At 57.7% G+C, this 18,071-nt stretch overlaps 1 protein-coding gene across 1 annotated transcript; it reads right to left on the reverse strand.

The window, feature by feature from the left end:
• Nucleotides 1–722: 722 nt before the first annotated feature.
• LOC125637824 (RING finger protein 112) lies at nucleotides 723–13,314 on the reverse strand. Its single transcript, XM_075129156.1, has 13 exons — nucleotides 13,071–13,314; nucleotides 12,175–12,441; nucleotides 9,057–9,272; nucleotides 8,498–8,635; nucleotides 8,064–8,168; nucleotides 7,709–7,759; nucleotides 6,581–6,637; nucleotides 6,396–6,482; nucleotides 5,408–5,537; nucleotides 5,123–5,253; nucleotides 4,865–4,918; nucleotides 3,151–3,225; nucleotides 723–1,952 (listed from the first exon to the last, which is right to left on the reverse strand). Exons 2-13 carry the CDS (start codon nucleotides 12,421–12,423, stop codon nucleotides 1,236–1,238), a joined length of 2,010 nt encoding a protein of 669 aa, XP_074985257.1. The 5' UTR covers nucleotides 12,424–12,441; nucleotides 13,071–13,314; the 3' UTR covers nucleotides 723–1,235.
• Nucleotides 13,315–18,071: the final 4,757 nt, after the last annotated feature.

Genomic DNA, 18,071 nt, shown 5'->3' on the forward strand with positions numbered 1-18,071 from the left:
AGGTGATAGACCCCCAGAGCTGCTCATGGGCCAGAGGCCCTGATTTTCCTGAACTCCCAGAAACTCAAACTGTGAGCGAAGAATTTGGGGAGCCATGAGCTGAGGGTGGGGGCAGAACAAACTGCATTCAGTGTCCAACTGTTGGGACTGTGACTGATGCGCCCTGAGGTACACAATGGTGGAAGGCGTTAAACTGTAAATATACGTCCCCAGTTCAACCCGGCCCTTCCCTTCCCTTTGCTGCCCCCAGCAAAGTTCATTTCTTCAAACCTCTGCAATGGTGAATGGGTAGAGACTTGCCTGGCAAAGGTCCCTGCCGTGGTTACAGGTTTCCAGATGACTGGGGGCAGAGAGAGGAAGGGCTCGACCTCGACCTGGCCCTGGTAGCTGCCGATGCCGCTGGCAGAAGGGTGGCACATACAGCAAAATTGTAACGTGCTTCCTTGAGTCCAAATGGAACAGGCTAAAGCAGGTTACCCCACCTAAACCAAGCTCCTTGCATCTCGGACCAGCACCGCTGGGCCCCCTCTTGCCGAATCGCTGCCCCTTTGCTTCAGCGGTGAAGGATACAGGGGCATCCGTTTACCTTCTCCTTCTACCCGCCGAAAGTTTGTTTGGCCTGAAAGTCAGGAGCACGTTCCCCTCCCACCGTGGTTTATTCTCCAGCATGATGACCCCATAGCTTTGTGTTACCTTCCTATGTCCATGGGGCATGCATGAGGCTGGCTTACAAAGTTTAATTGACATCAACGGAGGTGGACTGACAAATGTACGTCCTACATCTGGCAGAAACTTGTCTGCTGACCCTGCCTTTATTCAGACTTTAAAATGTGTTTTCCATATGCACATATGCGCGTAGCTCCTCACCTCATGACAGGGCCTACATTTCACACAGATATCAATACCGTGTGCTCCTGGGATGCATTTGAAGCATTACAAGACACTATTTGTGGCTAAATACCATGACAGCGGTGTGTTAGGTGCAGCGAGTTTGTCCGGCCTGTTAGGAGTTGCTGACACAGGGCACTGAACCCGCTGCCAGCAGGTACCGATGGGCCTGGGTGTCACACAGTCATTGGAGGTTTTCAGGAGCGGGTTGGACCAATGTCCCCTCTTAGAATCTGTGGGCGATGGCTGCCCCGCTGTGGAGTGGATTGTGGTTGACATGTCTGGGCCACGCTATAGCCCTGTCACCGCATTCATCACCCCCAGATTGGGTCGGGGGGGGGCGCTGTTCAGATCAGGCGGGCCGTATCAGACAGCTCCTCAGTGCCGTCCTCCTCCTCCCCTTCGCTGGCAGTGCCCTCGGCCTGGTTCTTATCCTTCTGGGCCATCTTCTTACCAACTCCCCATCCCACGCCCCCACCCACGCACCCCCCAGCCACAGCACCCGCCCCAGCACCAATGCCCACCGCCCCAGCGATGCCGAGCACCGCAGCTTCAGCAGCAATGGCAGCAGCGGTGCCCTCGGCCTGGTTCTTATCCTTCTGGGCCATCTTCTTACCAACTCCCCATCCCACGCCCCCACCCACGCACCCCCCAGCCACAGCACCCGCCCCAGCACCAATGCCCACCGCCCCAGCGATGCCGAGCGCCACAGCTTCAGCAGCAATGGCAGCAGCGGCAATTCCCGCCGCAGCACCTCCACCCACCGGTGCCAGGACCAGCCCCCCCACCCCAACGCCCGCTGCAATGGCAAATTTCTTGAAGCGCTTCCTGTAGGTCTCCAGGAAGGTCTTGGCCTCCAACATCAGCCCCTCCTCCAGCTCCTGCAGCAGGGCCTCTTTCTTCTGCCTCAGCTCCTTCTCCAGCTCCGTCCCCAGGGCCTCTTTCTTCGGCAGCATGTCTGTCTGGCACTGCCACAGCAAGTCCCCACGCCGCTCTGCGAACTGCTTGGCCATCTTCTCCGGCGTCACCTTCAGGCATTTAAGTGGGTTCCTGGAATCGGTGTCCTGCAGTAGCAGGGAGAGGAGACAGCCAAGAGTATTAGACGTGGCAAGTGCTGCTTAGACCCTGTGATGAATTGGGACTGTTCTTAATGTTTCCTTTGAATAGTGTGGGGGTGCCTCAGTTTCCCTAGGCAGCTCTTAAGTCTCTAGGTGGTGGGATAAGGGTGCGTGATCCTTGCAGAGCCCTAGAGGGCAGGTGTGTGCAGGGGTCTGGACACAGAGAATGGCCGACACCCGGTTTCCGGGCCACTGATGGCCTGGGCCCTTCCCCCCTGCAAGGTGAGAGCTAAAGGGTTGAAGAACAAAGGAATCAGGTGACCTCCTGGCCTGGGAAAGGGGCAAAGCCCAGAGGAGGAGGGGGAGTCAGTTTGAGGCTGGCTGGAGACATGGAGTGAAGTGCAGACGTGGTTGTCTGGCTCACTGCCCCCCAAAATAGACCCAGCTGAGGGGTCTGGTTCTCTGCACCTACAAGCTCTGTTTTAGACCATGTTTCTGTCATCTAATAAACCTCTCTTTTACTGGCTGGCTGAGAGTCACATCTGACTGTGGAATTGGGGGTGCAGGATCCTCTGGCTTCCCCAGGACCCCGCCTGGGTGGACTCGCTGTGGGAAGCACACGGAGAGGCAGAGGATGCTGAATGCTCCGAGGTCAGACCCAGGAAGGTGGAAGCCGGGTGAGCTGTGTGTCCTGCAGACAGTCTGGTCCCAGACAGGAGACTTCCCCAGAGTCTTGCCTGGCTGCATAGGGAGCAGTTCCCGAGCATCGCCCGGGGACTCCGTGACAGACCCCGACCAAGATGGGGCCCTTATTGTACAAACACCCTCCAACTGAGATCAGGGCTGCCATCATGCCAGGATCCCACAACTCAAATTGGACCCCCCGTCATGCCAGCTGCTACACAGACCAACCCCCTAAGTGAGATCGGGGCCCCAGGTGTGCGAGGTGCTGCACACCCCTCTCCCCATGACTGAGACTGGGCCCCCATTTTGCCGGGTGAGTCACAGTTCTCTGGACAGAAATCGGGGCTGCCATCATGCCAGGTGCTGCTCAGAGCCCCCAAAACTGAGTTTCCTCCCCCCGCAGGGTTTGGGATTGGAGTCTCTCATCTCTCCTGCCACAAAGCCCATAACCCACGGGGTTGGCTGGGATGTTTCCCTGGGGTTCCCCTGGCTGGGGGCACAGCGACACCCCTGGACTCACCTTCTCCTTCAGAAACACAGCGTGGTCTGCGCGGGCCCTGTCCAGGACTCTCTGGTTGTGGAAGGTGATGGCCATCTGTGCCGGGAAGACAAGGCTGGGGTGAGCCGCAGTTTATGGGGCCCCGACTCCACCTAGGGGCTGCCCCTTCCACCGCAGCAACCTCATGGAACAAAGCGAGATCGCCAGCCCGTGTGGAAGCTGCTTGGGGCTGCTGGTGCCACCACTTTTCAATTCGATCCCCGCAGCAGCCCAGCCTCGGCTCCCTTCCTTGCTCCGACCTGCACTTTGCCCTTGTGGCACTTTCCTGGAGCCGAGGACTTTGGAAACCCCTGTCCCAGCCGGGCTCGGCCTGAGGCTCATGCCCGAGAGAGCATCAGTGACAGCGGCTCTCGTAGGTCTGGTGGGATTTCGGGTTTTTTTATTGATTTCCAGGAGCCAGGTGAATCTCAGCTCTCCTTTGGGGGTGGGGGCTGGGTTAAATCTTCTTCTGGACTCTGGAACAGTCTCTGCTGTGCAGCTGTTGTGGACTGGCTATTGTGGAGTAGTTATTCTGTTCTAGCTGGGCCGGTCTATTCCCCCCAGGCAGAGAAGCTCCCGCATCGAATTCTCCTCACGTAGCTCCTATCGCAGCCCATCTGAGGCTGACGCCCAAGAGAACTTGACAGACAATGTCAAAGGGTCTGTCTACCCTGGGTCCTGCCTGGCTGCGGGGGAAGGCGGCGTGACTTGGATGTGGAGGGCTCGGTGGGGGCTGTGCTGGGACGCTGCCCGGCTGGCAGATCAGACTGAAGGAGCCAGGGCAGAAGTTCTGCTCAGCCGGCCCGATTCCCAGCTCCCCAGAGGCCCCGTGACGCTGGGTGGAAAGGTCCGTGCTGCCGGACCCAGCACAGGGGGTGGACTGGGGGACATGGCTGGAGCACGCTGTGCCGTGGTTACGCCCCACTCCCCAGAGGGGACCCTGAATCCAACTTGTCCTGCCCCCTTCCCCTGCCACTGCATGTGCCTCCCATGATGCACCAGGGCCATGATACATGCACCAGGAGAGGAGATGCTGGTGCATCATGGGAAATGTGGTTCATGGGATGCCTGATTCTCCTCTCTACCCCCAGCACTCAGGTCGGTCTAAACCTCCCATGCTGACCTACAGCTTTGATACACCGCACCCTCACCAGGAAAGGATACCATGGAGCTTGGTGGGAGATGTAGTTTGGTTGCCCTAACCTCCCATTCTCCTCTGTGGGCTGGTCTCATGGGAGGTGTGGTGCAAACTGCGAGACCAACCCACAGAAGAAAATGAGGAGCCCGAGCTACAATCCCCATGATACAGCAGCAGGGTCTTATCTCTTGGGGAGAGGAGTGGTGGTGTGGCCTTTCCACACTAAAAGATATTTGGGTTTTTTTTCTGGACACTCCAAGTTTTCTACAGGAAAAACACCCCCATTTTCAGACCTGCTCTTAAAAACTCATCTCTTTTAAACATGAACAGGAGTTGCCTGGGGAAAAACAGGGTTTGGTGCTATGGGTCTTAAGGATTGGAGCTGCCCTTCAGGCTAGTGAAATTCTTCTACCCTGGAGTCCAAAAAAATAAGATTTCACCCCAACTCTTTCCCAGTCACCTCCAACAGCATGGACCCAGTTCCCAACATTGACCCAACCCTGACATGGAGGGGTGAGGGGACACACCCCATGATCGGGTCAGAGACAGAGATGGTACCTGACAGGGAGAGGAGAAGCCGGAGCTATGGTTCTTCATCACATCAGATAAATTCTACAAAGGAACCAAAAGAAATCATCAAGTCATAGACTCCACAGGGCTTAGAAAGGCTGTGAACACAGGGATGGCTCGCCTGGTGCTGAGATGCACCACCTCTGGGTGGGGCAGCTGGGGAATTGGGGGTATTGGGGTTATCACTGACTGCAAGGAGAGAGCATCCCCTTCCTGCTCCCTCCAGCACAGCTGGCTGGTCCCCACCTTTATCTTGGCAGTGAGCTGTGTCCCGGTGAGCAGCTCCCCATGCTGGTCCATCCGGACATGTTGACCAGCCGTGCTCACCAGGGCGGTGATGTAGTCCGTCAGGCTCTCCCGGAATTTCTCACCCATGTCTGCAAAAGGGAGAGAGATGGACGATGGTGGGGGAATACAGGGCCTGTTTGATCCCCCTTCTCTCTACCTGCTGCGCACGGGCATGATCAGCGCCCCAGTCACATTGCTCTGCACAAGGCAGGCGACTTAGAGCTGCTGTCCTGGGTCCGTTACCTCTCAGCCTTCCCTCGCTCCCCATTGTGATCCGCTCGCCAGGGAAGGGCATCAGGTAACAGCAGCTGCTGCTTCTGCTCAGCGCTTCCAGGGCCTTGGGGTGTTTGCAAGGGGACCTCGCCTTCAGCATCTGCCAGAGCCAGGGGCAATGGTTACATTGACACACAAATACCTTTGTTAACATCAGCCAGACCTGCCAGGCAGTCAGAGAGGGTCTGGAGGGGCCCGGCCTCGTTTGTGGTAGACATTGGAAGGGGGCAGTGAACAAGACAGGGGACAGCAGGAAGCAAAAGGAGTGTCCTTCAGTCCCAGTCTCCACCGCTCCAAGCCCCTGTCTCCGCACCCCAGGTCCCAGTCTCTGCAGACTCCTTGTCCCACCCTGCTCCTTTCACTCCCCCGGCCTGGCTCTTCTCCCCTCCCCTTTGCATTCAAGCTGCTTCCCCCTCCACGCTGCCTGGGCTCATTGAGCGTAGGGCGACAGGTGCCCGGCCTGGAGCAGCAATTGCAGGGAAAGTCCAGCTTTGCATCTGCAGCCCCCGGCTGGAGGTTGCTCCGTGCGGATGGATTCTTTGGAGACGTCAGCGGCTAAATTCATGCCCAGTGTTTCTCGGCCTTGTTGTGCTGGTGACCCCCTTTGGCCTTAAAAGACAATTTGGACCCCTGTACTTGAAAAAAATGGTGACTTCCACCTTAAACTCGGACTTCAGCTTCAGCTCCGACCGCCGGGGGCTGAAGCCGATGCCTGAGCCCCGGGCATCCAGGGCTGAAGCATGTAATTTAGCTTTGCAGGGTCCCCTATGGTGCAGGGCCCTGGACAAATATTCTGCTTGCCACACCCTAACTCCAGCCCTGCACTTGGGACCCCCCCCAGCATCACACAACCTCCCTGCGGTCCCACCTCCCCCATGTTGGAAACACTGGAGCCATCATCCCTTCGAGGGGAAAGGCCCCATGTCCCATTCCTCCATTCTCTGATTCCCACAGTCACCTCTTGGATGTATCTCAGATGCTGCTCCCCACCCTCGGCTCCAAGGACCGGGGAGCTGCTCCAATCCCGCACCAGAAGGTCTAGGTGCTGCAGGAGAGACAGGAGGGGAGTGAGGGTCTCTGGGGAGGGGTGCCGTGTGGGGATACATGGGGCAGGGCGGGTGATGATGGCCGAAGCCGTCTCACCTGAATGGGCTCCAGTCCGTACGCTTTTCCCACCTCTTCGGCCACATGCACAAACATCTGTAGAGCAAAGAGAACAGAGTGGGGGACGAGTCTGGGGCATGGGAGGCATTTACACTGCGGGGTCATCCTGCAGGTGAACAGAAAGGGGCCTGATCGCTGCCCCCCATCCCCATCTGAGCCGCTCCCTCCGCCCATCGCAGAGAGCGAGGCCCAGCGAGTGCAAAACGAAGCTGGAGAGAGATGGAGATATTTTCCATGGGGTGGAAAGAGAAGTGGGAGGCACCCGGCCAAGAGGGTGGTGGGGGCGGCTGTGGGATCCTGTGCCCCACAGAGGAGCCAGTCTTGTTCCAGGGTTCCCTCCTTCACTCCAGGGCGCCCCGTGGAGGTGGAGGGTGGGTCAGTGAGCCCAATGTGAGGTCTTTTCCCTGAGGGGTTCCTGAGATGTACCCTCCAATCCACAAAACCACCATTGCCTCCGGCTGACAGACGCCACCAGCACTGTTTGCCCAGCCCCGGGGGTGACACCACGGCTCTGCTCGCGCCTCCAACAATCTCGGCCACGTGGCGATTACTCGAGCTCTCCCTGGACTGATCTAGCTCCACGTTAACCAGGTTTCTGCCCCCCACTGGACCCAGGGCCGTGTGGACAGATAAAAGCCCTCCCAGAGCCAACCCCTCCCCCGCACAGAGAATCCCCGCTGCGGTGCGGTGCAGGGGCAGGACACGCAGTATGTCGCAGATGGCAGAGATATCACTAAGGGCACGAGGGCCAGGGGCTCGACCCGGTGGGGCTGGGGTTGGGTAAGAGCAGAGCAGATCAGGGGGCAGAGCAACCGCCCAAGGCCTTGGGCCCAGTAGACTTCCCACCGATGGCGGAGCTGGGCTGGAGGGGAGGGAGGGGTCCTAACTTTGACCCAGTGGCCCACACCAGACACCTGGAAGCAGAGACCCGGGCTGGGCTGTGTGGTGACAGTGCTCAATCCAGAAGCCCACGTGACCGTGGGAGAGTCGGTTTCTTTATCTGGGCCTCAGTTTCCCCACAGGAGCTATGGGGAGGGATAATAACCCTATGGGGCTAATGGGAGAACCTGGCCTGGCCACATTCTGCGTCGCGCTGCCCGGCCTCACCTCCAGGTATTCAAGATCCGTGTCGTTCACCTCATTCGAAATATTCAGTATCTGCAAATAGCCAGGAGACAGACAGAGCTACAGCAATGAGCAGGGACGGCCGCCCCAGGCCCCTTCCCAGCCACGTCACCCGCCCCGAGCACAGCGCCCCCTAGTGCCGCAGGGGGCATCGGGGCCGGCCCTGCCTGCCAGGGGAGAGCGCCCCCTACTGAGCCCCTGCCCTGCTCCCTGCAGCACAGCGCCCCCTAGTGCCCCAGTGAGACATTGGGGCCAGCCCGGACTGCTGGGGGAAATGTCCCCTGCGGAGCCCCCAAACAGTGCTCTGCAGCACAGCGCCCCCCCGGGGACCCCCAACCTGGTAGGAGCTGAGCAGCATGGAAAAGGCGGAGAGTTTGATGCTGTTCTCCTTCTTCCTTTCAATGCCCATGGAGCCCTCGGTGTCCACCAGCAGCACGGCCACCTGGGGGCCAAGAGGGAGAGCCTCAGGTCAGCTCCCGGCGTTGTTCAGCTACCCACGGCCCCTCCGCCCCCAGAGCCTGCCCCCTGCTCTGCCCCCATGGCCCCTGGCATCTCATTTCTATCCACCCCAGTGTTAGCTCCCTCCTCTCGCTCCTCTCCATTCCCCCCCGTTATGTCTCCATTAGGTTCCCCTGGGGCCTCCTTCCCCATGTCTCCATCCTTCCCTATTACCCCATTCCCTTTCTTCCCAGCCCTTTCCCCCTTTCCCTTCTCCTAGCAACCCCATGTCTCCTTCCCCCTTTCCTATGCACCCCCAATGCCCCCACTCACCTTCCCACCCTGGGTGGGGACCCAGATGGGCTGACTCCATGCCCACACCCCCTTGGTGACTTGCTGCATGTCGGCGCGCCACTCGAACCCCTCCAGGGGCTCATCCTCCCGGCCCATCCATGACCCGTCCCTCGCGTCCTGCCAGAAAGGAACATGCAGGGAGAGGGGTCAGTGCAGGGTGGGGGAGAAGAGTGACTGGTCCCTGCACACTCCAGACTGTAAGCCCTGGGAAGGGGCTGGGGGTTAATTGTACAAGGGTGGGGCGGGGAGGAACACAGGGCGATGGGCGTGCTCAGATTCTGACAGATAAACAGTCAGAGACACACAGACACGCTGCATTCCAGACAGACACACAGACAGAAAGACAGACATGCTCGGGTTCAGACAGATAGACAGACAGACAGACAATATTACCAGACAGAGTTCCAGGCAGACAGGCTGACAGACATGCAATGAGGTGTGTGTACTCACACACACGTGTGCAACTCTGAGCCCTCCAGCAGGGGGCAGGATGGGGCCGCTCACACCCCAGCTTGCTCCTGGTCCCGTTCACACTCACTGGGCTCTGGAGCCGGCGCAGCAGGTAGTTCAGCAGGAAGGATTTGCCCCGGCGCTTCACCCCGACGATGGACACCACGCAGACGGGGGCGTCCCTCGCCCCACCCTGCTCCAGGCAGCGGCTCAGGGCCTCCTCATCCAGGATCAGGTTCTCTTCCTCGTCCAGACGCACCAGCTGCACTGGGTGGCCCGGCTCCGGCTGAGCCCCCGGCCCCTGCTGCAGGGAGAGAGCAGGGTCAGAGCTGGGACCCCACCCCTGAGCCAGCCAGTCCCCTGCTCCCTGCTGGATCAGAGCCCTGTGCCCCATTCTACCCCCTGAGCCAGCCAGTCCCCTGCCCTGGGGCTGGATCAGGGGCAGCACTCCCTGGAGGGGATCTTCAGTGGGATTCTACCTGTCCCTGGAGGAGAGCGAAGGTGAGACAAGACGCTGATGATCAACAGGTGGCTCAGGCAGTGGGGCTAAGGTGGGCGTGGGGATGTTCGGCCACGGGGAGGCATTCACGGACAGAGGACTGGTCTCATGGGACGGACGCCACCTGAACAGGGTGCGGGATAGACTTCCGGGGTGGAGGTTGGCACAGCTGATGAAAAGGGCTTTAAACTAGGAACTCTGGGAGATGCTCATGGAACCTCCAGGAATGATTCTCACACTGAGCAGGAGGCAGGAGGAGAGGGTAGGAGCAACGGAGAAAGGAACGACAGAGGGCAGGAGAAGAGATGAGAAGAGGAACGATAGTGCCAAGAGCACCAACGCTGAGAGTCAGGTGGCCGATACCGGCAGCAAAGCCAAGTGGAAGCAGTGAGGTGTCTGCCCAGCAACGCGATGAGCCCGGGTGACAAAAGGGAAGGAACTAAAACTACGGGTGTGGGACAGGAAACCAGAAACCAGGGGCAGTAGCAGCCATGACCGGGGTACAGGGAAGAAAGACAAAAGGCAGAGGTTGCGGAGTAGCGTTGTGTGTTAATGAAGAGGTGGAGTGGAAAGAAATGAGAAGGGATGAAATGGGTGAAACAGAATCTTTTTGGGTCAAGATCACTGTGGGGAAGAAAGGTACCAGGGGCTCCCTTGGGAGAGTGTCTTGGGTCTGCTACAGACCCCCAGGATCCGGTTTGGATATGGATAGAGACCCCTTTCATAGCTTGAATGAAATAAATACCACTGGGAATTGTGTCATCATGGGAGACTTTAATTTTCGTGACAGAGATTGGAGAAGTGCTGCTCATCATGGCAGGGCCCAGATAATCCTGGAGGTGAGATAGCTGAGAGATTTTTTCATCAGTGACCAAAGCAACAAGAGGTGATGCCAGTTTAGATTTGGTATTGGTAAGTAGCGAGGACCGCACTAAAAAACTGGCTGTAGAGGACAGCCTTGGTTCAAGTAGCCATGAGCTAATTCCATTTAACTAAATGGAAGGATAAACCAAAACAGGTCGACAGCTGGGGATCCTGGATTTCAAAAAATTAAGGGAATTAGGCAGGGAAGTGACCTGGCCTGCAAAGCTGAAGGATCTGGATGTGGAGGAGGCTTGTCAAAGATGCAGGAATTCTCTGGAGTCTGCATCCAGGAAAAAGCCCATAGGGAAGGGTTGCTGAGCAAACTGGGTGAACCAGGATTTCAAAGAGGTGATTAAGAGAAAGCAGAAAGCCTCTGAGGAATGGAAACTGGGAGGAATCCATGCAGGGATAAAATGAGAACTGCCAAAGGCCAAGCAGAATTTGAACTTGCAAAAAAATTAAAACCAACAGGAAAAAGTTCTTTAGCCTCATAAAGAAAAAGAAAACAAGTAAAGAAGAAGTGGGACCGCTAAGCGCTGAGGATGGGGTGGAGGTAAAAGATTCAGGCTGCATGGGCCAACACCTAAAGATATAGGCATGGCCTCAGTTTTTAAGAAGCATAAGGAGAAGCTTGTGGCCAGACAGCTAATGAGAACAAGAACACGGGAGTAGAAATTGTCACTGAATTGGCTGAAACGGAAACCAGAGTCAAACAAGTTAATGGGTGCAAACTGGGGGGCCTGGATCATCTCCATCCTCGAATATTAAAGAAATCAGCACATGAAATTGCAAGCCCAATAGCAAGGATTTCTAATTAATCTACAAAAGTCAGGGGTAATATCTAGGGTCCTACCAAATTCACAGCCATGAAAAATGCCTCCCAGATGGTGAAATCTGGTCTCCACCTTGAAAATCTCTTCTTTTGTGTGCTTTTACCCTAAACTATACAGATTTCACGAGGAAAACAGCATTTCCCAAATTGGGAGTCCTGACCCAACAGGGAGTTCTGTGTGTGTGTGGGGGGGGGTGGGTCGCAAAGTTATTTTAGGTGGGTCACAGTATTGCCACCCTTAATTCTGCACTACCTCCAGAGCTGGGATCCTGGCCAGCAGCCGCTGCTCTCCAGCTGCCCAGCTCTGGAGGCTTCTCGACTGAGCTTGATAAGTTTATGGAGGGGATGGTCTGATGAGACTGCCTACGATGGCATGTAGCCCAAATGCGAGTGCTAGTAGGAAATATCCCGCAAAGGGCGGTGATGGGACACTAGATGGGAAGGGCTCTGTGTTACTAGAGACACCCAGGTGTCTGGCTGGTGGGTCTTGCCCACATGCTGAGGGTCTAATTGATTGTCATATTTGGGGTTGGGAAGGAATTTTCCCCCAGGTCAGACTGGCAGAGACCTGGGGGTTTTTCGCCTTCCTCTGCAGCATGGGGCACGTGTCATTTGCAGGTTTGAACTAGTGTAAATGTGGATTCTCTGTAACTTGAAGTCCTTAAACCATGACTGGAGGACGTCAGTGACTAGCCAGAGGTTCTGGGTCTATTACAGGAGAGGGTGAGTGAGGTTCTGTGCCCTGCAATGTGCAGGAGGTCAGAATAGATGATTATGATGGTCCCTTCTGGCCTACCAGTCTGAGTCTGTGTGTCCCATTCCCCACCCCCTGAGCCAGCCAGTCCCCACTCTGGGGCCAGATCAGGGCTGGTACCCTCTAAAGGGGAAAGTCCCCATGTCCCATTCCCCGCTCCCCTGAGCCAGGCAGTCCCTGCTCTGGGGCTGGATTGGACCCAGCATCCCCTACAAGAGAAAGCTCCTTTTCCCCTTATCTGACCCATCTGGTCTCACCGGCTCCGGCTCTTCCTGCAGGTGCTCGGTGATTTTCTCCACCAGGTTTCTGACACGTGTGTCTGGGATCATCCTATTCCTGGAGCAGGAAGCCCGGCACTCCGGGCAGCGGTGCCCCTGGGCTGAGACCTGGCTCCAATGAGCCGCGAGGCAGCCCCGGCAGAAGTTGTGGCCGCACTCAATGGAGACGGGGTCGCTGAACACGTTCAAGCAGATGGAGCAGGTGACGTCCTCCCGGAGTTGCTCCATCCCTCTGATCCCGCAGGCCTGGGGAGATCCACTGGGTTAGTAGCTAGCACATGGGAACACCGGGGCTAAGATGCTACCGCAGAGGGGCTGGGAGCCAGGACTCCTGGGCTCTATTGTTAGTTTTCACCACTTGGCTGGGTAAGTTTCCATTCGGCTGTTGTGCGATGGCCACTCCCATTTTGGGGCAGGGCTGGCAAGTGTCTCTCTGCCCGTGGGGTTTTGGGATTCCTGGGGGCCCTGGGAGTGCAGGGAATGACACAGCCACCCCCGCCCCCAGCTCAGTCTGCTAGAAACACCCCACCAGCCAGGACGTGGGTTCAGCCGTGGGGTGAGACTGTCAGAGCTGGCCAAGGAGCCTCGAAAATGGCAGCTGCCGTCACTCCTGTTCTTATTAAAGGGGGGCTGCCTTGGGCATTCTGAATCCCCCCCCCCACCAAGCTCACAAGGCCCCTGGGGCTCCTGGACAAAGAGCAACTGGCCAGAGCAAACCCTGTCAGTGCCCCTGATCTCCGATCCACAGGCCCCTGCTAGCCCAGCCCTGGGCTTCCCCCACCCAGTTCTGCCAGGGCCCCTCACTCCCGACCCACGGCCCCCTGCTAGCCCAGCCCTGGGCTCCCCCTTCTCCCAGCTCTGCTCCTGTAGCTCACCCAGGTGAGAAAACTCCAGCGTAGACCCTGTGGTTAATTCTGTTTGTCTCTGGTTTTTCCGCTCTGCCTCCCTTGCTGTCTGCCTGTCTCTCTGTGCACTGAACGACGGGCTGTGCGCTCCCCTCTCAGTTCCACTTTCAGTCTCTTGTTCCGTAACCCGGAGCCATGAGCGCGGTTGGAGCCGTTTGCTTCTGCAGGGCCCCAGTAGCACTGGACGGCGAACGGATCCTCGCGCCAGTTCCCTTGACCCAGAAGCCTGCCTGTCCTGGAGGACTGCCTATGGGGCGAAGTCCTCGTAACCCTGACAGGTCTGGGCTCAAAGTTGCTGGGAGACCACCCCCAGTCTGGCCGTGGGTCGCTCAGGAGAGGGACCAGGGCATCCTCGCTGTGGGGTGCTCACTCCGCACCAGCCGCTTCCCCGACCCACTGATCTCTGCAGACAGTTCAAACCAAATACCACTGAGCGAACAGCAGTGGTAAAAAAATAAGGGGAAAATGGGAAAAGCTCAAGGAACAAGGGGCCCCACCCAAAGGGCCCAGGGAGACTAGAAACAACCATCTATGGGGCTGGAAGGAAAGTTCACAGTCTGCTCCTCACATGTCCCAGGACTCCTGCCCAGGCCCTGGTTGCGCTGCAGTGATATCATGGGTCAGACACTTGCGCTGACTCTGTGGGTGCTCTGGGGCTGGAGCACCCACACGGGGGGAAATGGTGGGTGCTTAGCACCATGGGCCTCTCCCCCCTTCCCAGCACCTATCGCCTGCCACGGATCAGCTGTTTCGTGGTGTTAGCAGGTGCTGGGGGGAGGGGGGAAGAGAGAGGGCCCAGCACACTCAGAGGAGGGGGGGAGGGAAGAAGCAGGGCAGGGGTGGGAGATTGGGGGAAGGGGAGGAGTGGGGGTGTGACCTGGGTGGAGCCGGGGGGAGAACCCCCTGGCAGATTAGAAACTTGGCGCCTATGCCCTCAGGCTCTAGGTGGGAGGACCCTTCTCCCCAGCATTGGCCCTCCCAGTGGGGTCATGTCCTCCGAGTATGGCCATCGAGGTCTCTCATCAGGCAACATCTCCCTGCCCAGCCCCTCCACCCCCATTCTCCCCAGCCACCCCCCAGGCTCAGCTGCAGTGTTACATGGGGCACGGCCAGCATCCGGTATCCCGACTCTGGCCCCACGGCTCCTCCTGCAGGTCGACCCTGTATCCCTGGTCTCCGCTGTCCCAGCTCCCGGCTCTGCACGGCCGCAGCTCAGTCTCCAGCCCAGCTCAGGCTGCTGCTTTCCCCTTAACTCTGCCCTCTTCTGGCTCAGGCAGCTCCAGCTCACACAGAGAACAGGCCTCTGGGCTCCTGACTCCCTCATTGGCCCGCCTGCCCTGTCAATCAGGCTGAGTGGGAGCTTTGGCCTCTCCCCATTGGTAGTTTTTCTTCAGTCCTTCCCCTATCTTTTGGGACAGGGCCAGCCAAAACCCCCACTAAGTTTCAGTGAGGGGCCAACAGCCCCTGACACTTGGCACATGGGCCGAGCCTGGGCACATTCCCTGGACTCTTGCCCAGGGCCTCTCCCCTCAGCACTGGTGTATCGGGGGTTGACCTGGGGAAGGGAAAATTGGTGACACCCCCAGAACTCCTTACACAGCTGGAACCACCCACTGGAGACCCCCAAACAAGGCGCTACTCACAGCACCTTGCACCTGCCCTCACTGCCCGGCTCCAAGCTCGGACAAGCTGCAAAACAGCCAGTGAGGGGCGGGGCAGAAATTTCCCATCCCAGCGGTTTCTGGACTGGAAACCGGGATTTTTCCAGACTGTGACATTTGCCTCCCGAACGTATCAGAAAACAGTGACCGTTGGAACGACGAGTCGACGTCCCGGCACGTGTCTGTTGGGAAAAGCCGCCGTGGCAAGGCCTGGCACAGTTTGGCAGAATCCAATTTTTACTTGTCTTATCATTCTGATGGATTTTGAAGCATATTTTCCCTCAGTTTTTACTGATTTAAATTTTCACAGTTGTGAGCCCTCACGGTGTGGTGTTATGTGCGGCTGTTCCCCAGCTGCTCTAACCCAGAGGTGGCTGCACTCAGTGCTGGGTGAGCCATCCCTGTGCAACATTATGCATGGCTGCACCCCACCTGCCCTGCCCCAGAAGTGGCTGCATCTCCGCCCCGGGAGCTGGGTGACTGTTACCCAGCTCTGGGAGAGTTGAATATTTGCTGAGGGTTTTTGTTTCAGTTCCAGAAATCCCACGTTTCTGAGAAGAGGCAGCTGCTGGGGTGTGGTCTCCGGAGGGAGAAGTAGTGGTGACTCCCTGAAGGTGTCGAGCTGACGAGGAGCTTTCTCTCCGCTAGGGCTCTGGCCAAACTGTTTAGGTCCAGGGGAGTCACAACTCCAGCACTTCCAGTGCCCATTACAGCACATGCGTTTCCACCAGACCCGGCCAAAGGGCCCGTGGGGGGAGCCGAGGAATGAAGGGTCCCTGCCCAGAGTGGGGTTCTCAGAGCAGCTCTGCCGACCTGGCGCTCCTTAGGGACACGCTGGCAATGACGTCTGGGCAGGGAAGGGCTAACAGCTCATCCTGGCTTCATCTGCCGCCGGTCCGGATGCCCCACGCTGAGCTCCCTGGCTCGCTCTGCATGGGACTGTTACCCCAGGGCGACGCCAGGAAATCGTGTCTCCCTTTGTTTAATGTGCTTTCAATGCAGGCTGGACCACTCCTTAAACTCCCCTGGGTTTGCAGAGAGCCTGGCCCATCAGCTCTGAGAGGGGAGCAAGCTGGCCCCAATCCAGAACGTGGTGCTAACTCTGATCCCTGCTTTAACTGGGAATTGGTCCTGCTTCGAGCAGGGGGTTGGACTAGATGACCTTCTGGGGTCCCTTCCAACCCTTATATTCTATGATTCTATGATTCTATGATTCTATGCTAAGGGCATCTCACTTCTCAACATCCCAATGTCTTCGCTGTGGATCCCAGGCTTCGAGGCCAGAGGGCAGCGATCATGCTAGGAAGAGCTGCAGAGCCATCGGTGAGAGCTGTCAGGTTTAGATGTTTATCAGTAGCTGGCTGTGACACCCTCCACCCTCCACCGGGTCTGTTTCCTGTCTCCCGCAGGTGGAAACCGAAAGCAGTGTGGAAACTGCTTTTTCCGAGAAACAAGCGGGTTAGCAGAATTCATACTGGCTGCAAAAGAAGAGAGCAAGCAAAGCCCTCAAAAAGCCCTGCCCCGTTGCAATGCTTCTTAGGGGACGTACAACCAGCACTGAGCGGATGCTGGCGTGCAGTGGCTGGGTGACAGCTGCAGAGTCACACGGCCGTTTTCTCAGTGAGGACATTGCTGTCACGAGAGGTTGTTCTGAAGCTGACAGCTGTAGAGGGCTCCAGGAGCATTTCCTTTTTCGGGCTTTTCCCTGCCATTGGGTATGAAACTGCTCCAGTTCACTGGTCACTTGACCAATATCCTGCTCCTTCTTCCCCTTTTAAGGAAATCAGAGCAGCAATGTCTGCCTGTGTCTGCAGAGAGCCCGAAACCACAGCTCAGAGAGGTGTGAACTGCACCCAGTGTAACTGACACAGCGTCACTGCCTGAGTCTGCAGAGAGCCTGAGCCCATCACTCGGAGAGGTGGGATCTGCCTGTGACACTGCGAGTTTACCCAAGGTGTCCAGGGTGAACCACTATCCCCTGCTCACAGTGTGGGAGAGACGAGCCTGGGGCCAGTTGGGGGAAATTCACCGTTAACTCCCAGATACTGACAGCACTTACTCTCCGCTCTGGGCTCCCCAAGCCCTGCGCTTTCCCCTGCCACACAGCCCTCTCTGCTGCACTAACGTGCCCCATCTCTCATCCTCTGGACACCTGCAGTGCCCCCTGATCCGCTGACTCCCAGCGGCGCCCCCCACAGGTGATGGGCGTTGCCTCAGTTCCACGCTCTCCTTCACACCCAGCACTTAGATGTGGCCACGGTAAAACCAAACGGAGGTTTATTTCACAGAGCTGGAGACAGAGATGCAAAAGAGTCCAAGAGAAGGGCTGGGAACACCAGGGTACCGACAAACATAAACTGCAATCCTGAGCCTCCTGTATTACCCAGCTCCTTTCCTGTCTAATAAGGGATCCCGCCGCCCGCGGCCAGTCCGTGCAGTGGCTGGCCAGGGCAGAGGGCTGGTACCCACTTCTCATGAGACCCTCCCATGGGCAGAGCATCACCTCCGACCATGACAGATCCCATCTTGGGCCCCTTTTTCTTCTCTTATACAGGCTCAGACTGCTCAGGTCCAGGGCATTCACTTCAGCTCAGCCCCAAGGGTCCTGACTCAGACTCTTTCCCTGGGTGCTTTTTCCTTTGTCCATGCGCAGGCCTGCGGCTGGTCCTGCCTGTAAATGCGGGGCAGGGCCGGGCGGGAAGGTGTCGATTGTTCTCACTCTCGTCTGGGAAGCTGTAGCCACTCTGGGCGCCTTTGCCAGGCAAGTCTGCACCCACTTGCCAGCACTGAGGTTTGAAGGGATGAACTTTGCTGGGGGCAGGAGAGAAAAGGGAAGGGCCGGGTTGAACTGGGGACGTATATTTACGGTTTTACGCCTTCCACCGCTGTGTACCTCAGGCTGCATCAGTCACAGTCCCAAACAAATGGGACCCTGAACACAGTTTGTTCTGCCCCCCCCCCTCCCCTCCCCTCATGTCTCCCCAACTTCCTTGTCCACAGTTTGGGGTTCCAGGAGATCAGGAAAGTCAGGGTCTCTGGTCTGTTGGCAGCTCCGGGGCTCTACCCCCTGCCCTGTGATAGTGGTTGCAGCACCTAGGACAGGGAGGCGTCACCAGTCGCTCAGCTGCTGTGAGTTCCTCTGCTCCCGCTGTAGTACGTGCAACGGCTCTCCCATGGCTCCTCCCGCACCAGACCCTGTGGGATAAGGCTGAATCCAGCTGCTCCTTTGCTCTGCTGCCTCTCAGTTACCCAGACTGCCGCTGGGCTGGCCCATCGGCTATTCCCGGGCTGCACAACTGGCTCCCCTGGT

Source organism: Caretta caretta, chromosome 6 (genome assembly GCF_965140235.1).
Source record: "Caretta caretta isolate rCarCar2 chromosome 6, rCarCar1.hap1, whole genome shotgun sequence".
Lineage (NCBI taxonomy): Eukaryota > Metazoa > Chordata > Testudines > Cheloniidae > Caretta > Caretta caretta.

Bases quoted from the DNA above. Each gene is read 5' to 3' on its own strand.
- LOC125637824 (XM_075129156.1), bottom strand. From the start codon at position 12,423: ATGGAGCAACTCCGGGAGGACGTCACCTGCTCCATCTGCTTGAACGTG. The intron at 8,636-9,056 runs GTGAGTGTGAAC...CCTTTCTGGCAG, and splicing joins TGCGCCGGCTCCAGAGCCCA to GACGCGAGGGACGGGTCATG. The intron at 4,919-5,122 runs GTGGGGACCAGC...GTTCCTTTGTAG, and splicing joins AGCTCACTGCCAAGATAAAG to AATTTATCTGATGTGATGAA.